At 40.8% G+C, this 22,037-nt stretch overlaps 2 protein-coding genes across 2 annotated transcripts in view; both read right to left on the bottom strand.

Annotated features, from left to right (window-relative positions):
- Window positions 1-999: 999 nt before the first annotated feature.
- LOC136277124 (uncharacterized) lies at window positions 1,000-3,055 on the bottom strand. The gene is made up of 2 exons (XM_066158809.1): window positions 2,105-3,055; window positions 1,000-1,797 (listed from the first exon to the last, which is right to left on the bottom strand). The coding sequence occupies exons 1-2, from the start codon at window positions 3,053-3,055 to the stop codon at window positions 1,000-1,002; spliced, it is 1,749 nt and encodes a 582-aa protein (XP_066014906.1).
- A 280-nt stretch (window positions 3,056-3,335) lies between these two features.
- LOC131790883 (dedicator of cytokinesis protein 7) overlaps window positions 3,336-22,037 on the bottom strand; it is a 66,710-nt gene continuing 48,008 nt past the window's right edge. The window contains exons 27-48 of the mRNA XM_066159820.1: window positions 21,465-21,763; window positions 20,553-20,829; window positions 19,490-19,614; window positions 18,715-18,914; window positions 18,247-18,334; window positions 17,576-17,672; window positions 16,687-16,821; window positions 16,384-16,536; window positions 15,285-15,347; window positions 14,981-15,076; window positions 14,477-14,545; window positions 13,462-13,505; window positions 12,778-12,841; window positions 11,020-11,187; window positions 10,296-10,514; window positions 9,580-9,714; window positions 8,620-8,800; window positions 8,011-8,156; window positions 7,076-7,219; window positions 5,977-6,101; window positions 5,052-5,207; window positions 3,336-4,254 (exon numbers count right to left, since the gene is read on the bottom strand). Coding sequence (XP_066015917.1) covers window positions 4,191-4,254; window positions 5,052-5,207; window positions 5,977-6,101; window positions 7,076-7,219; window positions 8,011-8,156; window positions 8,620-8,800; window positions 9,580-9,714; window positions 10,296-10,514; window positions 11,020-11,187; window positions 12,778-12,841; window positions 13,462-13,505; window positions 14,477-14,545; window positions 14,981-15,076; window positions 15,285-15,347; window positions 16,384-16,536; window positions 16,687-16,821; window positions 17,576-17,672; window positions 18,247-18,334; window positions 18,715-18,914; window positions 19,490-19,614; window positions 20,553-20,829; window positions 21,465-21,763 — 3,048 coding nt within the window. The 3' untranslated portion in view covers window positions 3,336-4,190. The remainder of the gene's footprint in view (window positions 4,255-5,051; window positions 5,208-5,976; window positions 6,102-7,075; window positions 7,220-8,010; window positions 8,157-8,619; window positions 8,801-9,579; window positions 9,715-10,295; window positions 10,515-11,019; window positions 11,188-12,777; window positions 12,842-13,461; window positions 13,506-14,476; window positions 14,546-14,980; window positions 15,077-15,284; window positions 15,348-16,383; window positions 16,537-16,686; window positions 16,822-17,575; window positions 17,673-18,246; window positions 18,335-18,714; window positions 18,915-19,489; window positions 19,615-20,552; window positions 20,830-21,464; window positions 21,764-22,037) is intronic.

A 22,037-nucleotide genomic window follows, 5' to 3' on the forward strand; every position in this document is an offset into this window, starting at 1 on the left:
ATCTAAATAAAGAAGACATATCTAAGATAAAAATTTTGTTTAAAGTTATAATTAAATAATGTAAAATACATAGAATAATTTAATTTTTCGTTATAGGCCTAGTTAAAAAATGTTGATTTAAGAGCTTTCTTAAAAGCATTAATTGAGTCAAGTTCAACTACTGATGACGGTTAACTGTTCCATGTGTCGATATGTCTGTGCCAAAAAGAGTACTTAAAGATGTCTGTACGGAAAAATGGTTTATATAGTTTAAACTGATGACTTTTTCTTGATTGCCTGTTACTGAAGGATATGTAATTATTTGTGTTTACAGAAGAGTGTCATTTAATGAACTTAAAAAGCTGAACCAAACTAAGAAACTCTCTGGGCTGAACTAGTGTCGCTAGTTTCAAGGATTTCAGTCGGTCTTCATACGGAGTGTCTTTACCAATGATCCATCTTGTAACGTTCCTTTGCACGCATTCAAGTTTTTCGATCAGATATGCTTGGTGAGGATTCCACGGATCTATAACCAGTAAATAGAGCCTTAGAGTGAGATCCAAATGTCCGCTTGAGTAAGCCCAATAATCTGTTCGATCTTGCAACAACAGACAGTACGTTGGGTTTCCATGATAAATCACTGGAAAGAACCACCCCAAGATGTTTGTGTGTAGGTACTTGGATAAGTAGCTTGCTATTAATAGTATAGTTGCACGGAGAGGGAGTTCTAGCCCTGGTGAACTTCATGGAATCGCATTTGTCAGCATTTGTTCCTAAAAGCCACGAGCCACACTAATCAGTGACTTTATCTAGACTCTCCTGGGCAGTGATGGACGTTTGAGATGGAGGACAGTAATTATAGATTAACATACCATCGGCAAACATTTCTGCAGGACTTGATAAAGATTCAGGGATGTCATTGACGTATAGGATAAATAACAGGGGGGCAAGAATGCTCCCCTGTGGAACACCAGATGTGACAGGCGCCCATTCAGATTGGCAGCCCTCGATTACAACACGTTAAGATCGACCTTGGAGAAAATTGGATAGCCAGGAAAGTAAAGAGCCGGTAATGCCAAAGTGTTCTTGTTTGAGTAGAAGACGGTCGTGAGGAACTGAGTCGAAGGCCTTTTCGAAGTCCAGAAATATTACATTGGTAGAGAGGCGTTTATCTAGTGCTTTTGCCCATTCATGGAAAAGGTGTATCAACTGAGAGGTACAGGAGTAGCCAGGACGAAAGCCATACTGATGACTACTAAGTAGATTATTTGATTCAATAAATCCAAAAATGAGATTGTATATCAGTCTTTCCAGGGTCTTTACAAGCACACTTGTAAGAGAGATAGGACGATAATTCTTGACTAGATCTTTTTGGCCCTTTTTGAAAATTGGAATGACGTGAGCAGATATCCATTCCACAGGCAAGGTGCCAGATTGGAGTGAAAAGTTAAATAAATTTGTCATGGACTCTGATATAGCTGGTGCAGCCTCGCGAAGCATACGCGCTGATATCATATCCGGACCATGAGCTTTTGTAACGTTTAAACCAATGAGCAATTTCTCGACCTCAGATTTAGAGCAAAGTAGACTTGAGATAACTTTATCAGTAAAAGGTTGAAGATCGTCACGTAACTTCTCAGGAATACCAGGACTCTCTATAAAAACCGATGAGAAGAAGTTGTTGAATAGCTGTGCTTTATCGAAGCTGTTTGAAGCCTTTTGGTTCTCCAGGGATACTTCAGGTGGAATAGATCGTGATTTCGTCTTAGATGTTATGAAAGTCCAGAAGCGTTTAGGATTGTTACTGTTTTGAAGAGACTGAACATGGTGCCAATAACTCTTGTTTATTTCAGATTTGACCTTGTTTCTTCACTGCTTATATTTTTCCCAGTCAGATTGAAGTTGAGATGATTTAGCTTTATTCCATAGGCGTTTCCGTTTGTGAAAATGCGACGAATTGCAGATGTTAACCAAGGAACATTTCTTTTTCTTTTCAAATGATGTGTATTGATGTTTTTATTAACAGCAGCAAAGAACAATTCTTTCCATTTAGTCCACATTTGATCAACATTGTTCTCTAAGAATACATTGCCCCATGGGACATTGGAAAGATCAGAGCGAAAACCTTCCCAATTTGCATTTCTGTAATCGTAAACGATCTTTGAAGCTTGATGTGGACGGGAAATAAAGACTTTAAAGTCAAATGAGCAGGAGTGTTGGTTAAGATTAAATCCAATAAAGCGTCTCCTCTGGTAGGTTTATTCACAAGCTGTGAGAGGCCAAAACGATTAATAACAGAGTCGCAGAAGAAATCGCTGATAATGTCCGGCTGCCATGGAGCTACAAGGTTCCAGTTAACATTGGGTAGATTAAAATACCCAAGCAAAAGGATATTACATGATGGTGGAAATTTTTCTAGCGATTGGACCAGTTTAGTTCGGTAGGCCATATCGCTACTAGGAGAGCGGTAGTCTACTCCAATAAAGTATTTTGAGCAGGGATTGAAATGAACTTCACACCAAAGGATTTCACAGTCCGTTTCGAGGTCACAACGTCTATAACAACAAATGTTATCCCTTAGAGCTAACAAAACACCACCACCTTTTCCTAGGCGATCTCTTTGGTAGATATTATAATCTGATGACAGGATTTCTTGATCCATTATTTCAGGGTTCAACCATGTTTCGGTTATAGCGATGAAGTCTAATTCCTTTGTAGCGACCATAGCTTGCAGCTCAGTTCCCTTGTTGACAATACTACGGGCATTTAGACTGCATGATTTGAGAGTCGAGGAATTGAGAGGCCCAGGGTTCAGTTGAATGTCGTTAAATATTAGAAGGAAAAGAATGAATAGATATTTTCTGGTAGAATAGCGATGGTGAAGCATCGATTTTCCAGATTTGACGAACTTTCGGTGACTTATCCTTGGGAATGTAGCGGCCAGGACGATAAGACCATTTGCGAATGAAGGCCTCTGATAGATAATATCATCTCTTGAGCTTTTCAGCAACACGTTGACAAAAAATAGCGTCAGGAGAAACGTAATAAGCGGAGCCACATGGGGAGCGTCCGCCATTACTTGCCAGAGTAAGAGTTTCACCAAGGCGGCCAAGGCGGCCAAGAAACATTTGCACATGAGATCGAGGCTATTTGTGCCGCATAGCCAGTCTGCCAGTCCAAAACGGCACCCAACGCCTCAAATCGCATGGCATCACGATCGATCCCCTTGGGAATGGTCCATAAAACCCTCGAGAGTGATTTCCGTAAAAACGACACGATCAGTATGCGTTCTCCTTCGTTGAACGCAATAACAACAGTTAAGCACTTATTACAATTTTTTTTTTTTTATTAAAGAAACTGTTTAATAAAGTTGATCCACCAAAGCACTTTCCATTTCTCCGTCCACACCTCGTTTCACATTTCAAAAAAAAGCAAAACAAAACCAGCAAAATCATTGCAAATTCGTTCCAACATTCATCATGTCTGTGTGGAGCTGGCATGTTGTGCATATAATATATTGTCTAGCCTTATTAGTTGTTATTCTGCAAATACATAAGAAATTAAAGAATTTTCTTTTTGAACCAAAAAAAAATTGTTTACTTTCATGTTCCTGTACAATATTCACAATAAATTGTTTTCTAATAAAAGCTTACAATCTTGCCAAAAAATGTCTGGGCACTATCGTTACATCTGGTAAATACTAATACCATGAACTCACCCCTTCAACCCTGGACAATATTAAATACAGGGAGGGAGGAAATATCGACAAGTCTGCTTTCGTGGGTGGAAAATGAACGTAACTTGCTCATGATACACAGGACGGACTTGGAAAAAGGGATATGTGCTCTCCAAACGTTTTGGGCAGGATTGTTGGCACATTAAGCTAATACCTGTCTTTTTTACCTTTCTATGATGATCACACGAAGTAAAAAACACATCTTATGATTTGGAAAATATTCGGTGGCCAATGTCCTAAATTTACATGGATCTTTGAATATCAAGAAGCTCTTTATGGCCCCCATAAAAAAGATAAAAGTTTTTGCTTTTTTGCGAATTTTTCGCACAACCGACTTCAAAAGAATTTCACAAATAGGAGGTTCACAGTCTGTATAGTATTAAATCCATTAATCATTCCATCAATCAATCAATTCCAACTTCTTGAACATACAAAATTGACTCGGCAAAGATTAGGCTCTGCAACGGATTTTGAGTTAAGCTATACTGTGTCCTGTATTAAAACTTTTGGAGATTTTCCTCAGCAGTGCAGATCCTTCCCTGCAAAATGACAATAAAGTATGCAGTTATCTACCATTTTATATATAAAAACGTGTTACACCATTTAGCGATGAGATTATTGGCTCCAGATTTCTATGCATGGTGGCTGATAAGGACTTCGCCAGAAACGAAGGGAATTAAGGATTAACTTCACGCGTATGTTGGGAAAAATTTGAAAATACACGTGAAATGAGTCCTTAATTGCCTTTTCATTGAATTACATTTGCGCACGATGACCTCGCGATGAAGCTATTTCAATGCCGCCACAAATGTCAAAACAAACTTAGCTGACCGATAGATTCAATGAACATTTTATTCCCAAAATACAGTTAACAACGTCGCACGGTTTCATTCTGTTAAATTGCAATCAACAAATCGTTGCCGCAAACTGCAAAAAGGCTCAATCAGCATCAAGTAATCACGCCCTCTTGATTAACAAAAGTGCCTCGTGATTGAGAAAAAAATACCCTCTTTCTCAGCTAATCAGCAATCAGTAATTTTTCCCCGCATATGATAAATTTTATAACATCAAGAATAGCTCACGCTTTTATTTCGTTTTGTTTACATCCGCACACTGTTGGCTACCAACTGTCTATCGCAAAATATACTTCAAGTATCGTAGCCAATCAGATTTCAATAATTGAGATAGAACTCTGGTAGATTTATTCAAAAAGTGATGGATGGCAAGCCTATTAAAGGTAGAGGAGCTCGATAACATTCGCCTTGGCCTCCTAGCGACATCACCAGCACCTGCGACAATAACCACGGAGTACTATTAGCGTGGAATATAAACTTACTTCTGCCTGGTGGATCCACGTAAGGTGCCAGACTTGTTTCTCAAGAGAGGTTCGAGTTGTTCGGTGAGCTGTGTAAAATTCTTCTCCAGTTCTTTCTGATAGGCACGTTGATCAGATGCGATAAGCTGCTTGTTCCTTTGCAGAGCGTCTCCGCACCTAGTACACAGCAATAAAATTCCTTAGGACAGTAAGAGTATTGAAGTATTGTTATTCTAAAGTGACAGGGTCAGACGGTAGCGGTCTGTCGGGAGGAAGAGCACCGAGTGACGATGTGGTGACATTTGGTTTCTTGCATGAACCACAGTGTACCGCGCAAATACCCGAAGGTAGAAAATGTGGCCCAAGGTAACGAGCGCGCGAAGATCCGTTGGATAACATAAAGTGTTAAGGTTTGCATAGGGTGTTTGGGGATCCAAAAAACCGGAAAACACTGTAAAAATACTTGAAGACAAAAGAGGGAATTCTGCCGCAATTAATATTTCGAACTTCTATATGGCGATTATCAAAATTCCCATCCAAACTCTCTCATTTTAATTTAAACAACGAAGGTTTCTGCTTATTCGTTAGCTTGGGCTAGCTGTGATGTACGTATATTCGGTTGAGTTGCTTTAACATTCAAGTCTTGTTGTTCAGTTACGCGTTGCATTACTCTCGTGAACATCGGGTTTGCCGGGAGTTCTTGGTTCTAACGGTAGTGGCATGTGCTCGCACAGTGCTTGAGATATTCTTGTTTCGCCTTAAACCTTTTTTCTTGAATAAAATCATGATTAAACTGCTGAGGAAGGCTTTGTCTTCAAGGATTTACATATTTAACTAACGGAGGAGACTGATTGATCAGAAGACTTTTTTCTTACAGAAAAAGTGTTTCTTGACTGATTTTTATATGTCTCAGTTTGTTGTCTGCCAGGCTATACACACGCATTACCTTTTGATAAACTCTTTGAAACAGAGTCTGAGTCTGTGATGGTGTCTCGTGATCATTGGCGTTTCCCCGCCATCTTCAGCGTCCTGATCGTGACACAGGAATACCAAAGCAATCTCTAGAGGACCCTGTAAAGACAGCACAACACACAAGCGACAGTTAGACAAGTCAGCCTTAATTGAGAGAGACTATATTGCTATCCACGAAAACAACATATTATGACTTGCTTTAAAATGTTGATTAACTGAAACCATTCACATGTTCTTCTCAAGTCGGGATTGAGACAATTTATTTTCCAAGAAAGAACAAGGAACGAGCATATTTGCAAATAGGAGGTGTACTAAACATGACATGATCATTAACAACCTTAGGTAAATGTTCAGTCAAAACCATGCAATACTCTAAAAACGAACAAACCGTAAAACTCAATAGGGATTGGGCAGGATATACCTAGACTGAGTTGTGTACTATCGATGAAAAAGTTCTTCATGTTAGGCAACTATCGTTGGTAAATAAAATTGAAATTTTGGTTGTTTATTCCATCGTCTACCAACTACAATAGTACGGACCTTAACCAAACGAAGACCGCGACAGCATTGAGGACGTGGCACATCAATATCTAATGCGCAGAAAAATAGCCGCTATTTTTATAGACGGCTAAAAAAGGTACACATGTACAGACACGTGCTTAGGCGAAGCACGTGTCTGTACATGTGTACCTTTTTTAGCCGTCTTCTGCATAGTAACAACATGAGCTCGACAAAATTTGCATGGTCTGACGACAGTTACCCCGACAGCAAATTATTTTAGGTGAAACTCGATGCTGATCGCCTACGTTATGGTGAAGTTGAGGAGTAGCGCAATATACTTAGTCATTCGCGGAATTCTATCTAAAAATATAAATTCATTTTTTAATCAACGACTTCCCCGGCGTTCTCTTACCTAAGGTCCCTGTCAACAATTTGTTGACATGGGTTCTTACGAACGTACAGATGAACAGGCAGACAGACAGACTGAATGACTGATCGACCGATCCATCGACTACCTGAGGACCACAACGAGATTACACACAAATAAAGAGAGAAAAAGATAGAAATGTGACCTGATTAACAGTGGTGCCAATAGAACCTTGTAACACCATCTGAAGCATCTTGGGGTTTGGTGGTTCTTGATTGATTGCGTTAAGAAGCTCTTTCGTCCTTAGTTCCATATCCTCGATGGCGACTTCAATGGGACTCAACACAATCTACAAGAACGAAAATAAAACCAATGTTAGAAGAAAAACACGTGTCTGAAGAAGGATTGATTTGTTACTCACAACTACGATACCTTAAGAAACACCACGTAAACTACATGCAGCAGTGAAAGTGAATAGCTACCAATTTGTGTCGGTAGTAGAAATTTCAGTAAAATAATTCATCAAAGTGTATTGATCATTCAGAACCACCACAGAAAAATGATCACGTAGAGTGGCTGGGTCAAGGTTTGCGCTACTTGAAACGTCAAACCACTATCTTTTAGCCCTTTACATCCTATAACAGGATGCATATTCTTAATACTGTTCTCTATACATTTATTACGGTGCTAATAAGAAGAATTCGTTTAATAATAAAGAGCCCCTTTGGTTAGTGATCATTTTTATTTCTTCTCTTGACCTTAATGCGTGATTCAAAGGTGATATTGTAATCAGAAATTAGAGGCCAGTATGGGTCCAAGAGTTAAGCTGGTCATTCCAACCCATGTTCATCTTCTGCATAATTGACCATTCTCGTTGCTTTCCGGTAGTCTTGTGTGGTTTCCTTTAAAACACACATTATTTTGCTTGTCGTGAAAATCGGCTTAAAATATCTTAGTGTAAAACCTGCATAGGACACTGGGAACGAGCAAACAGGAGGTATCGTCCAATTTTTTTTTTTTGGCCGAAAACTCTCTCTAAAATAGAATTGTCAAAAGCATCTGAATGCGCAAAAGTGGAATGACAGAAAAACAGCCGTATCTCAACACAAACAACATAACATGCAACGATATTGGACAGACCTGTTCACGATGCACAACATTGACTCGTGTCTTGACATACGGGAATGAGTTGGCAGCAGTCAAAATCGTCTTTCTCTTGTACTGGGTGACCAGTTCACCATGAGGCTTTCCGCTCGGTGTGAAAGGAGTTTCGTACATAAATCTTCCTATGAGTTTGAAAAAGTAATCCATTTATAGATAACAGAGCAATTCTCGATTGCTAGCCGTGAAATTAACCAAACAACCAATCAGAAACGTGGAAAATTTCGGCTCTGACTTGGTGTAGACTACACACTTGACATAAAACAATTAAGAACAAAAAGACAAAGGAACGAAGGAAATAATGAAAACATGGGTTAAGAGGGCGGTGTTCTACAGTGACGTGTCCTGTGTCTTCTATACCAAGGGGGAGACAAAACAACAGAAGGAACGCATCAAAATACATACTTGCAACCTACGGTGAGGGAAAAACAGGATTGGCAAAATCGAAATTGGTTTTTATTCAGCATCTGATTGGACGAGAAGACAGTTTGAGTTTTCTAAACCAAACAGGAAGCGTATTACTTCCAGCCCTCTGCTCTTAAAGTCTAAAGGAGAATCAGTTAGACTGTCAAAGTGTTGTGAACATACTTAAGTTGAAATTCTTGTCAAAATAGGTAATACGATCCTTCAATTCATATTCGTCAAAATATGGGTCCACATAGGTAAGTTGGATGTAAGCTTTTTCTGGATTCAGCTTGTCTTGTTCAACTGCGTTGGAATCTTTGATTACTTCCAAAACATTATGCCCGAACTTGTCTCCATAAAATGCCTGAAAAACAAATACCATACTGAGCTCCTGTTTCGTTAAATAAAATTGAATTCCAACACCAAATAAATGAAAGCCTGTGTAAAGGTTTTTGAAAGTTGTGCTGCAAACAAGATGCCTCGTTTGTTTGATTAGACGATGCTCGAGACAATCTGCAGCGCGAATCGAATTTCCCAATCTGTGAACTTGGAAAAAATATATGTGCCTACATTGTTCAGTCGGAAACACACAGTCGGTGTGAAAAATTAGTGAACACTGTTTCTTTAGTTATTTTTACCTCTAGTTAGAGTGCTTTTAGATTCAGTGTCGTAAAACAAAAACCAAAGTACTGACAACGGTGAGAATTCAAAGAAACCCGTCCAAACTACCTAAAGCGCGGGAAAACGCGAGCGACCAAGTTGTGATTAGTTTTGCTATTGCATCTGATTGGTTGGTAAAGTGGTGCGAGGTTTTTCGACACCCAATTGAAAATTTCTCTATCCGCCAGGTACAACGTTCCGACACAATTGAGGCTATTTGAGTTCGGACTGTGGTGTGGCGACAACGGAAGCAAACGAAATTACCATATCTTAAGTTATTTTCGTGATGTGCGAAACAACCTTCAACTCGAAAAAGTCAACGGAATTTAGACTACTGGGATAAAAACACAAAGCGGTTGTAATAAACCTAGAAAAAACCAGGATGGCTAACTATAGGGAACATGAGAACGGATTGTAACCGACGGACTGGTAAATTTCAGACAAAGTTTTTCGAGATGCACCAACAAGGCCTAATAAACTAACCTGCAAACGATGGGACACTTCAGGAAGCTTCGTGATGGCGGGTTCTTTGTAAATGTACTCCTCTCCGTCCAAATCTCCAAATTTAGATCCATAAAAACCGACTCGGAAGTATGTTCCCAACATACGCTTTCCTTCCTGAAAATAGCAAATCTCGCTGCTTAAGTGAAGCCTCTCTTCACATCCAATAAAAAGGAATCAGTTAGTTTCAACCCAACAAGACATTCACTTTTTGCAGGATTCAGTTAGCGCTCCGCCCCCTCTGATTGGCAGTTTTCAATTTTTGAAAAAAGAAAAGGATTTTCCTAAGAGTGAACATAACGAAGGAACGAAATTCGCTTGCAAAGTATTACTCGATGCATGGGTTTCATAAACAGCTGGTAACTCCCCGCCTATAAGACCTCTAACCGCCGTTTGTTGAGCCTGCAAGCATGCTCTTGCGTTTGGATTTTGTCTTACGGCCCATTTCCCGGCATGTTTATGAAATCCATGTTTGTGCATGACACGCTTAGTTTCACAGGTTGGTTTCAGTCGCCTACATATGGGATTGAGTCCGAAGAAACAACTGTAAATTGGATCTACGTTTGTTAAATACAAGTGAGTAAGTATTAATACAACAAAGACAAAAAAAAAACCTAAGCTCTTAACAAACACCTCAATTACTGACAGCGTTTATGTCAAAATGACCAAACATGCAATCTATGAAAATTATGTCTCACCGTCTGTATAATCTTGCCGAATGCTTCTGAAAGCCTCTGATGAACCTGAGTCAGCTTCTTATAATCACGTTTTGCTTCTAGAATCGGGATCAGCAGTTTATACACCTCATTTACACATTCAAATAAATGAGATCGAAAAAACGTGTTTGCAGCTGATTCGAGTAAAGATACCAATCCATTCTCGCAGAAGTACTTCCCAGTGCAAATACCCTCCTCATCCTGGACAAAAGAACAAAAGATAAAGACTAACAAAATAACAAGGATAGCACGTACTTAACTCTATCACTCCCACTTATCGGTAGGTAAATTCTCATTACAGTTTTATTTCACTATAGAGCAGACAGGGTTACAAGGGAATTTTTCACCGATATCTCACCGATTTATCAGGAGTTTCGGACAAAGAAATGTGTTGTCTCCAGTTAGGAGAATAAGTTCCCAGGTCTTGAGAGTTTGAAGATTAAACGCCTAGCATGTTCGAACACGGGTTGACGAAGAATAACCACCCTCACATCAATGACAAAAACAAAACCAAAACAAAACAAAAAATCCCAAAGTGTGTCATGCGTCCATTGCTGGGCCCAGTAGTTCAAATGGCAGATAACAATATCCTAAGGATAAATTGTTATCCAGCCGAAAGAGTGTAAACAAAACGTACTGCGCTATCAACCGGACATAGTAATATTGCTTCATATGCTGTGTTGGGAAGGCCAAATTACAGACTTACAGGTGATACTACATCATCTGAAATAGCGCTTTCTTCCAGCACATTGGGGGATATCTTCTCAAACGAAACGCATCCAATAGGTAAGTGCGGCTTGTCTTCCAACATACTCAGGTACTCAGAAACTAAACCTGCTGTGTGTACCAGACACATGGCTGCCTCCACTTTATTCTGCCAGAAAGAAGCACAACAAAAGAAAAAGGAGGTAATTTGGTATTATCAACCAGGTTGATAACGTAAATTGACCACCTTAAAGAGTTTCATAACTGAAGTTTCGAGCGCTAGCCCTCAGTCGGAGCGTTACTCCTTCGGTTCTCAATACGTTAACTTTGAAACTCTTGATGGTGGCCAATTTACGTTATCAACTTAGTTAACAATACCAAATTACCTTGTTATACTCTCCCACCAACGCAGCACCGCAGTTTCTTTTACCTCCTTTATTCAGTAGATCATCAACAAGGAAATGCGGAGGATTTGAGCTTTGTTTCACTGTTAGAGTCCTTAGCATTATAACACGCCAACTTAACAGACACTTTAATGATTCGACTGTGAACTAGCGGTTTGTTATTCAAAGGCAAATAACTTCCAAGTTTGATTGCGAAAGTGCTTCTACTCTTCCCAGTAGACCGCGACACCCACGACTTTCTTTGCCGCCTTGAGAGTAACGTTTTTGAATGAACATCACGTAATATGGAAAATTCAGGTGCATTTCAATGCACCACGTGATTGGTTTGAAACAAACTCACGGCATTACTCTGAAGACGGCAAAAAGATTCGTTGGGTGCAGCGGTTCACTGGGAAGAGTAGTGAAACATTCTCGTCCTCATAGCCCTTTTTGCTTCTCTTAGCCGGCGCCGGCTAAGAGAAGCGAAAAGAGCTTTGGGGACGAGAATAGGCCCGAAAAAGATCAAATGACTTGTATAAGTTGTATTTAGCTTAGGAGAGTTTAAATTCCGGAAGAAGCTGCAGTTGTAATGGTTCACGAGTGTTAGAAAAGTTTTAATCAACATTCAGAGTCGTTTTATTCAAACTATTATGCGCAATTTTTCGCTTGCTTACTGTCCAGACCTCGCTCCTCGTGTCACAAACTTTCCCACCCCATCCCCTTTAGATGTGTCCAAGCCGCAACAATCATTACCACACCCTCTCCCACAAAGGCTGTGTTTGTAACAATTATCGCTTCCGAAGAAATTAGAATTTCGCGCTCGGTGAGCTGGCTACGCGCCGGTGATTCCTAACCTTTGCCTTGCAAAAAATAGAAACCCTTTCCTTCAAACAATAGATAAGGACATAAAAGGAACGAAAGCTTGACTTATTGTCCGGCCAAACTCCTAACCAAAAGTTTGATATGAAAGGAGGCCAACGAGTCATCATTCGAGTCCAGTCAGGTTATGATTTCTTGATGCACTCGAATTAAAGTGATCACATACTGAATGCGGTTAAAAAACGAGCCTTGAGCCAGCTTGGCCAATTAATTCCTGTGAGTGAAGTTTACTCACTATTACAACTATGGAGGAGCACCTACGCTTGATGCAGCGTTCACGCGGAGTCCAATATCTAAGAGAATATGTCGACCGGTCAGATTGAAAAATTTGGTTTCCAAGTGACGGCACTTCGTTCGTCTGTACGCAAATATGTATTTCGCGAGTGCAACAGGTTGCATCGTCAGACATTCGAAACAAATGAAAGGAATTAAAAATTACATAGAGCTTTACCCCCTCGCTTGTATAAATTAATACGGTATCTAAAAGCTATTGGTACCTCGCCGTGTTTGGTAGCCATGTTGCACAGCCACGTCAGTCGTAAATCAGGTGAATTTTGATATCTAGCATGAAAAAGATGAATACATGTGAATGCTACAGCTAATTAAGTGTAAATGGATTACAATGTTATGTGCTGCTTGAAGAGACACCAACACCCTGCGTTAAAATAACTATACGGACGAAAACGTAGCGCTCTTTGTCTTTCGACCTGCCTCGACTGTTTCAATAGCTTACCTCAAGGTATTGTGATATTGGCTACTGCCCGCCTACGATATCTCAAGAACTCATTCGTAAACCATCCAAACGGCGAATCCGAACTGACGACTGGGGTTCAAATATTCACGGGGGAGAACGTGTATTTTCTCTTAGAACTTCTCTTTCGATAGTGCATTTAGCATCACTTTTTAAGTTCATCATCGGAACTTGGCGTACACCCGAACTCTCCCTGACTTAACGGCAGCACAAAAGTTGGGCATCCGAAGAGAGTCCGAAATCATCCGAAGAATATCCGATCAGCGTTTGGTGGGCCATTGATTTATAAACTCAACAGAGATCTGAGTTTTTCCATCTTTGGAACAACATCTCAAAACATTATTTTGATGCAGTCACCTTCATCCCTTTTGTTTGACGATTTGACGAATGCAAGAGCGCCTGCATCAGAAATCTTGCGAACATCACTTACCCTTTGGCAATCCTGTACATCAAGTCAATCAACATTTCTGGATCCTGAGTAAATGAGATTATAAAATGATGAATACGGTTTCAATAAAAGTCAAGAAAAAAATCGTCGCGGAAATGTTACTTTCTCCTCACATTTTTCGAAATATTTTATATCGTGAAATCGATAACTAGCGATGAGCAGTAAAGGAAGCTGGAACAATCCTTGGGAGTTATCCAAAAACTTAACATGAATGCAAGGAGAAACTTGTGCTTGGCAAATCACACAGTTTCGGTAACTTGTCACATGCGGGGCAAAATTACTGAATGCTGATTAGCTGAGACAGAGAGCATTTTTTCTTAATCACGAGGGCACTTTTGGCAATCAAAAGGGCTTGATTTCTTGATGCTGATTGGGCCTTTTCGCTGTTTGCGGCAACGATTATCGATTGCAATTAAACCGAATGAAGCCGTGTAATCTTTTTAACTGTATTTTGAGAATAAAACGTTCATTGAATCTATTGGTCAGTTACGCTTATTTTGACATTTGTGGCGGCATTAAAAGAGCTTCATCGCGCGGATATAGTACGCGAATGCAATTCCCTCAAACATTTTGCCCTTCATGTGATAAACAGGTAATCTCAAGTACCTACGGGAAATTAATGATTAATTTCATTTGTATTTCCAAAGCTTTACCAAAATTGAAAATATGCGTGAAATTAATCCTTCATTGCCCACGGGCCCATGCAATTTCATATACAAAGCGAAACCTTAACCTCAATGTAAAGAAAACTTGGCAAAGTTTTTACAGAAGGCCTACAGATATAATGACAATGAGAGAAATTTTTAGCCAATGGTTGTGTAGAAGAGAAACATTCATGTAACGAAGTGATCAAATCATGCACGGTAAAGGTCTGAGATATAAAAAAAAAATAGTGACTGATCTTCTTCGAGACTCTCTTTTGGAAAATAAAACGCCTTCACAGCAGTAATTGAAAGAATCCATCAAAAACGTGTACAACAGGAACTAAAAATTGTACCTCTTGAAACTCTTTCATCTTGACTGTGTCCGACAGAATCATGTGAAGATTGAACACCAACTCCCGCACCTAGGAGAAATACGAGATTTATTTCTATCCCAGTATAAGAATGATTACAGTAACAACCCAAAGGTAAGAGAGCGACAAAACACAATCCATTGAGTATGCAGACGGAGTCCTTTGTTTTTCCTCCTCTCCATAAGAAGCTAGACTAAAAGAAATTCTTGACTTAAGTGATGAGTATTTGCAGTAACTAAAGCAAAATCTGTCCGTGAATTGCGCGTTGTGATTTGGTATGTGTGGCTAGGTTACTAAGGTGTTTTCTTGTTTGTATATTTGTTTTTATCTATTAATTTTTAGAGCGGGGGCATCCACAATCGAACTTTTAGGAAATTTGAAGAGAATTTTCAATAAGTTGAATTACTCTGAAATTTCCAACCACTTTCATAGGTTCACTTTTAAAATAGCTTCAATGTCCGTGAAAATAGCTGTGAAAACATTCACCTGATCCGGAAAAGTGCTCGTTCGCAGCTCCTGGTCTGATTCAGCATAAGTAATGATTGTTTTCAATGACCGACGGAGGTGATCTTCATTAAATGCCTGCAAGCAAAGAAAGAGAGTTTCGCGGTTGCTGCGCCGAGCAAAGCGTTAACGACCCATCACAAAAGCATTTACTAATCATTAAAAAATTTCATAATCTAAAATAAAGCTCAACTAACAGTCGAAACCACTTATAACTGTGCACCTGGCAAACTAAATTGTAGTCAACTCCACAAAGAAGCCCAAACAAAATCATTTATGAACTCACTTGTGAAGTGCCAACAAGACTGGAAAGTGACATTGTAACTTGCATCTTGACCCTTGCAAAATTCTACAGAATAATCGTTCATACAGATAAACACCAGTATTAGGGATAAGGTCCTAAAGAAACTGTGCTGCTGCCTCGTGTGTGTGAGGGGGGAGGTATAACACGATCATTTGGTTTTAGCAACTGAGTTTATAATGTATATTAGTCATCGTAAAGAGTTTCTGAAGCCAACGTTACCAACGCTAGCCCTCCGTTAGAGCGTCTTCGTCTGAAAAGGGGCTAACGCTCGAAACGTCAGCTTCAGAAACTCTTTAAAAATCCCAATTTTCATAGTCAACTTAGTTGATAAAATCAAATTATCGAAACACAAGAAAGTCCTCTGTTTAACTCTCAATCGCAGCACTTTGTGTAGGATTAAGCTTGAGTCTTAGTATCCAAGTAGGCTAAAGTGCCGGAGCTTATCCCGGTTCCTGAAGCAACTTAAAGCATTGCCCTCCTTCTGGATGGAAAACTCCATTGTCACCCCAACGCAATTCGTCAGATTACCTACCAAGTTTGCAAGTAGTCATCACCAATAACCCTCGGCGAAGAGAGGTACTGTAAGGAGAAAGCGTCCTACCCGGGACAACTGTACGTTCGAAAACTGGCCGGTCAATGCGACAACGACCCACCAGAGCTCAAAACCGGTTCCATCTGATCTGGAGTCCAGAAGCCCGTTTACTAAAACGTCCTTTTAGTTACCGGTTCTGAAAAGCTGCCCTTTTTTTCAAATTTTGTTCCGTTTACATAACAAATCGATGTGAAAATGGATTTGAAACTCAAACAATAAGTATGCGAGACAACGAAGCCAAAATGACAAGCTGTTTAGCAAAACTACGCACTACTCTTTTCGGCTTAGACTTTAAAATAAATGTGACCTCGGGCCCGTTAAGTTCGCGGAACTTTCAAGAAACAGGTCCAAGAACGAAACCACTTCGCCAAGCGCGTCTCCCACACATTGTGGAAGCCCAATACTCTTCAACCAAAGTTTACCACCAATGGAGAAAGAAAAGCAGCAGCACTATTTAAAATGAGTGTCCAACAATCAGTTACAACTTACATTTCCTATTTCAAAATTCTGTCGCATGAGGAGATAGAGTGACGCGCTGGCCTGAGCCCGAATACTACTAAGAGCCGAGCTGCAATGGTTTAGGAGTCTGGAACACAAGTCTGCACAAAGCTCTGTGTCATCTTCAAACAATAGCTCCGGGAACTGGAGAGAAAAGAGAGCAGTATGTTGACAATCTACATGCAACACCTATCTCTCGACAAAACGATGCAGACATCAGCTATCTAACCTAAGAAAACACTATTTCAGATGTTAAGGCTTCTATTCATAGTCTCGTGGAGGTAGTTACCTTACCTTATAGACAATTGATCTTTGAGTCGCAAATATGTTCTGCAAGACCCTTTCACTCTGGTTGTAGCTCAAAGAATGAAGTAAAACCCGCAGGATTCCACTCAATACAACACGAAGAGACTCTGAGGAAGACACGGTCTGAAAGAGAAAGTTTCCACTTAAACTCTATCCAACGACAAAGAACAGGACCTCACATTACAGTCCTTTAAGCCTCAATGCAGACGTCTCAAAGGCCATGGTAAGACCAGCCAAAACAACTTTAGGGGTAGTAACATATTTCAAGGCCTGGATTTAGAGCCATCTCATATGCTGCCTCATTTTCTCTTGATTCAAAGTAGCTGAATACTATCAAATCATATTTAATGTAGTTAACGACTAGGAGCTATGGTCGCGAGTGTTTTTGGCGTTCTTTGAGGGCGTGTTGGCCGTTTGTAGCGCTGTTGCGTAACTATGTTTGCGTTTGTTGCGTTTACCATTGTTCGTGAGCATGGGGGCAAATTCCTGTCCAGCGGTATGTTGCTGTGGCGCATGCGCATGCCATGTGCCTACGTTTTGTTTGCGTTGTACTGGAAGCTTTGTTAGCGTGGCGTGGCGTGACGTTCTAGTAGCGTAAGGTTTCTCTTGGTTCCCCTCCCTCCCTCCCTCCTCTTCTTGGTTTAAGGTCTCCCCCTCCTTCCCGGGATGTTTTTCCTTGTTTCGGGGGTTTGTGCATTTTATTTCCACTGGGCTTCTGGCCTCAGTGTGACAGGTACTATAGTGGGGGGCTGGGCGCAGGTTGGTATGCCTGTGGGTGTTCTTTCGCCTTGGAGTGTAATTGTGGTAGCAGCCCCCTGGCCCATGGGCACCCAACCTCCACTTGCGACGCAGGCGTTAACAGGTAAACAAGACTGACCTGTACCAAGTGCTCAAGTGTATCAAGAACAATGGTGCTGACTTCAGCAGCAAGCCCTCCTTCGATTTGAGCATTGACCTCAACTTCAGGACGCACTCTTTACGGGAGACAACGAAACAAATAAAAATTGGCAAGAGTGATTTAACTACAAGGAATAAAACGAACACCATAAAGACTCTCTGACAAACCACTTTATCTAAAGAGCCCTTCTCCATGGTAAACTCTTACTAGTAAACCTTCCTCCCCAAGAGGTTCCCTCTCTTGTAAATCCACACTCTTTAATTACCCCTTCTCTGAAATAACCTCCGTAGAGGATTCAATAAGCGCTCCCCCTCTAGATAAACCTTCTGCTTCCCCCTTCTAAACTAAAACGTCAGTGCCGTTATTCACATGGAGAATATAACGTTTCTGTACGATATGCACTTGTATCTGAAAACCTTCACTAGCTACCTTTCAAATATGGTAGGGTCCCCAACCGAAAAAAAAATAACTCGGTATATAATACCCACTAAAGCTGGGCGATAGATGGAAAGTACTGCCCACCATTTTGGCTCTCATCAATAAGATTTTAATAGGACTCCCTTCAAACCCCGCCCGTTAGAAACCACCCCATCTGGATCCCCCGGACTTGTCAGCCCCCTGGGGTTTATTGAAACGTTTTCGGTGTGTACCTGTCTTGTTGTTCCGAAGCCTGTCTCCATTGTGTTTGATCCTTTCGCCATCTTAATCGAGCCTCAGGGGTTGGTGACTGGCCTTTTTCTGTTTGGAAACAAAACACGAAATAGTTTAAACCGAGGGAATATTTTAATGTGTTGCACGAAAGTTTTGCAGTAGTTTAATTTTGCGGATTTGTATGGTTTTTTTTTCTGCTCCTAAGTACGTCAACTTGTTGTGGCGAACAATTTTCAAATGCCTCATGTGTCAACCTCTGCAAAGCAGCGTTTTCTTTAGAAATTAATCTGTTTGTTTACGAATAATGTTGTCCACGGGACGGAATAAAGACAAAATCTAATGCCCTGTGAGAACAATCCAAGGTGCAATCCAAGTAATGCAATCCAAGCAGAGCAATCCAAGGATTCTTTCGTGTTACCCTTTGTGGTAAACGTTTATGTCTTTCTTTAATCATTTTGTTTTGTTACCTAACTGCACTCTGCTATGTCGCTGCATCATTTCTCTCGCGGCTCCTTTATTTCCAAGTAACATCTCTTCTATTTTTGCTTTTGCATCCTGCTGCGCCTTCGGTCTTGGCACAGTTTGAAACTGTGAAGACTTCTGCACCTTGCCGCCATATTCAAACAGAGTGATGCACAGCCGAAGAACGTCCAGCAGCAAGCCAAGTCTGGAATGGTACAACGATAAAAATGGTTTACAGCAGTTTTAACCACCTAACTCTTAAACTGAAAGACATCATGATTTTGAAGTTCCAAAACGAAAAGGAGAAAGATGTTTTTCGTTTTGTCACGAGCACCGGACAGTAAAATAGTTCCGAGTCTCATGAGGAAAACAACCTCAAACCTTCTTATTCCGCGCTCCTCATAAACTTATCAAAAACTTTACCCCAAAACGGAAAGTCGTTTTCGGTGACCGATTACAGAGGAAGCGTATGAAAGGGAGGCCCAATTTAAAAACAATCCCTTTGAGGCCCATCTGGGTGAAAGTGAACCGTCATTGAGGTTAGGTAGCCTGTTCTAAGAGTTCAGATAGTAAAACGAAGAACGACAGAACACGGCGCAGTTATAGCGGAGAAAGCAAAATAACCGAGGGAGGTTTGGGTCTGGTCTCTTAATAACCCGACATTCATTTCGCGCTGCCGTTACTACTGCGCCGTTACGAATTCGCTCCGTGTCATTGACTCCTGGAACAGCCTAGGTGAAGCGACTAATGCGTACTGGGAAATGCGAATTGGTGACATACTTAGCAGGTTGTTGGTCAGCCCACCAATCTCTTAGCACGTCACTAGCCATGTTCTTCAGCACCCACAACAGACATACCAACAGGTTTCTGGTAGCTTCGAGGCTCAGCTGCTGTGGTTTACTTTTCTGTACAACAAAGCAGAGTATCACAAGCAAGTGAGGCGGTGTAACATCAAAATCTACCAAAACTTTTGTTCTTTCGTCTCACGAAGGAGTCACTCTACGCTGTTGGATATCTATAACCGTGTTCACTACCAACACGATCAGTTAAACGTATCTTAATTTACAATAATAAAGGAACTAAGTTTATAAAGAAAATGTGGGATTACGTCGGTAGCAGTGGAGGTCTAAAAAGCGTTTGCCCTTCGTCAGAGCGAAAGAAAAGGGGCTAACGCTTGAAACGTCAGCTTTAGAAAGTCCACACGGTGCCATTTACATTCTCAACGCAGTTGTTAAAACCAAATTAACTCAATTTAAAATAATGATGGAATTGAGTTTTTGAGATAAACTGTGTCATCTGTAAAATTAAACTTTTCATTACCAAGAGTAATCATTCGAAGAATTCGCCTTATTATAACAATACACTGTCGAGCATAAAGATCTTAAGAAAGAGCAATCATCATCGTTGTTGTGTTGACCTAACATAAAATTCTCCCGAACAACCAACCAAAATGGTGTGGTCATCAGTTAAGAAAATCTGCTTCCAAATCTTGAAAGTAACGGGTTAAAAAGCTTTCGCACCTGAATACTACGATTATCAGTTGAGTTAGGCGCAGAAAAGTTGGGTGACAAGGTTTTGATGGTAAAATAACAGTGTTCTTCCGAGCAACCTTCCTTGTTTCCATTGGTAACCGAACCTCAAGAGCTGTGCGCCACCAACAGTCAAACGTGAAAGCCCGCCAAGAGAATTCAAACAACACGTTGCTACTGGAAACAGAGCAACGATTTTAACGTCAAAGCTGTAGCTGCTAAACTTCCGTAGCGCCTAACTCAACTAATATGGCAGTTTTGTAAGATTAAGAAAATAAAAAAGAATGAAAGGCTTTCATGAACTTTCTAACAACCTGCGATGAAAATTCACTCCTGCTGTCATCAGATCCCTTTAAGGTTGATACACTGGACGTGGCTATAGCCATGGCAACATCAGGGGTGAAGCTGAAGTTGTCCTTGGTACCATACCCATGTAGCTGGTGTAAGGCTCCTACCACCAGTCCAGCAATGGGTAGATAGAGAGCCGCCACGGCTGAGCGACAGGAGACGTTATCATAGCGGGTGTCAGAGTCATGACAGGCTATCAGATCACGTGTGGTGTCTATAGCTTGGCATATTATGGTCATGTCCCTAAAAAAAAAATCAACAACATAAAGTTCGTATGCTGTTGGAAAAAATCACCAGTTGCTGTGAGAATTTAGGGCTTGGTTTTGCGACGATAAAAGGAAAAACCAACTAATCAATATCTAACCATCAGGGCACAGTTGTTCAAAGTTGAATAATGCTATCCATTCAAAAAGACGCAATCCAGCGGATAAGTGTTAACAATATGAAGTGCGCTATCCACCAAGGGCAGGTGACAGGAGCTGAACCGAGAAATTGCTATCCAGCGGCTTATCAAAACGTACTGCACTATCCACTAAATAGAGATTTATCCAGTGGATAGCATTCTCCACACTTCGAACAACTGCGGCCTGAATGTAGTGTTTTGGGTATTTTCCTTCTCTTTAACCGGCTGTTGTGAGTACTCAGGGTTTAGTTTCACGACACTCTGACCCACATTTAAAACATTAGACACCCGTCATTAAGGAGGTCGGAGGCTTTGAGGGGATCACGCGGTTTTCAAAGGGAATGGAGATCAGTCGTCGCTAACAAAGTACAAAAGTTGACTGCCAACGAGGGGTGAGGGGAGAGAGAGGGGAGAATCGTAACCAAACCAAAATCATCCGGACCCCCTCCATAATAAATAATGAGCAGTCCCTCACCCTCCTTCCAAAGCTAGAGCCAGTTCAGATAGCACCAGACCAGCCAGGAAATGCTGCTGTCTAAAAGGTGTTGAAAGTTCCGCCATACTGTTGCCGATCACTAAGGTGTAGGTAGACATGGCCGAGTCGATTGACGAGACAGAAGCTGTAGGTGATGAGGGAGGAGTGGGGAAGAGGGGACATGGGAATGGCAAATTGAGGGTCACGTAGTGCTCATGGCTGCAAACGATCCTCAGGAACTCGAGTCTTAGCTGGTTCGCTGCTAGCTCATTGGTCTCATTGGTGGCTTGATAATGCATCTAATGAAAAGTAATAGGAATTATTTTAGTCTAATACTTAACCCTGCACTGGAGAAGGAGAACTTTTGGAAGGATGTTTCTCCGTCTTGTTGTTACCTGTCCGACACCAAAATTCTTGCGTGGCAATAGGAAAAAAACAGACATAAAGACATGACGCACATAAACGAACTATGCAAGCGCAGGGAGATAGGAATAGCTGGAAGTAACTAAACGAAAAAGAAACAATGAACTTGTGCTGATCCCGCTGTAGTTGAGCTTAAAAAGTTATTAATAA

This window comes from Pocillopora verrucosa, chromosome 12 (genome assembly GCF_036669915.1).
Source record: "Pocillopora verrucosa isolate sample1 chromosome 12, ASM3666991v2, whole genome shotgun sequence".
Lineage (NCBI taxonomy): Eukaryota > Metazoa > Cnidaria > Anthozoa > Scleractinia > Pocilloporidae > Pocillopora > Pocillopora verrucosa.

Bases quoted from the DNA above. Each gene is read 5' to 3' on its own strand.
- LOC136277124 (XM_066158809.1), bottom strand. From the start codon at position 3,055: ATGGCGGACGCTCCCCATGTGGCTCCGCTTATTACGTTTCTCCTGACG. The intron at 1,798-2,104 runs GTTTTCGCTCTG...CACCATGTTCAG, and splicing joins CAGAAATGCAAATTGGGAAG to TCTCTTCAAAACAGTAACAA.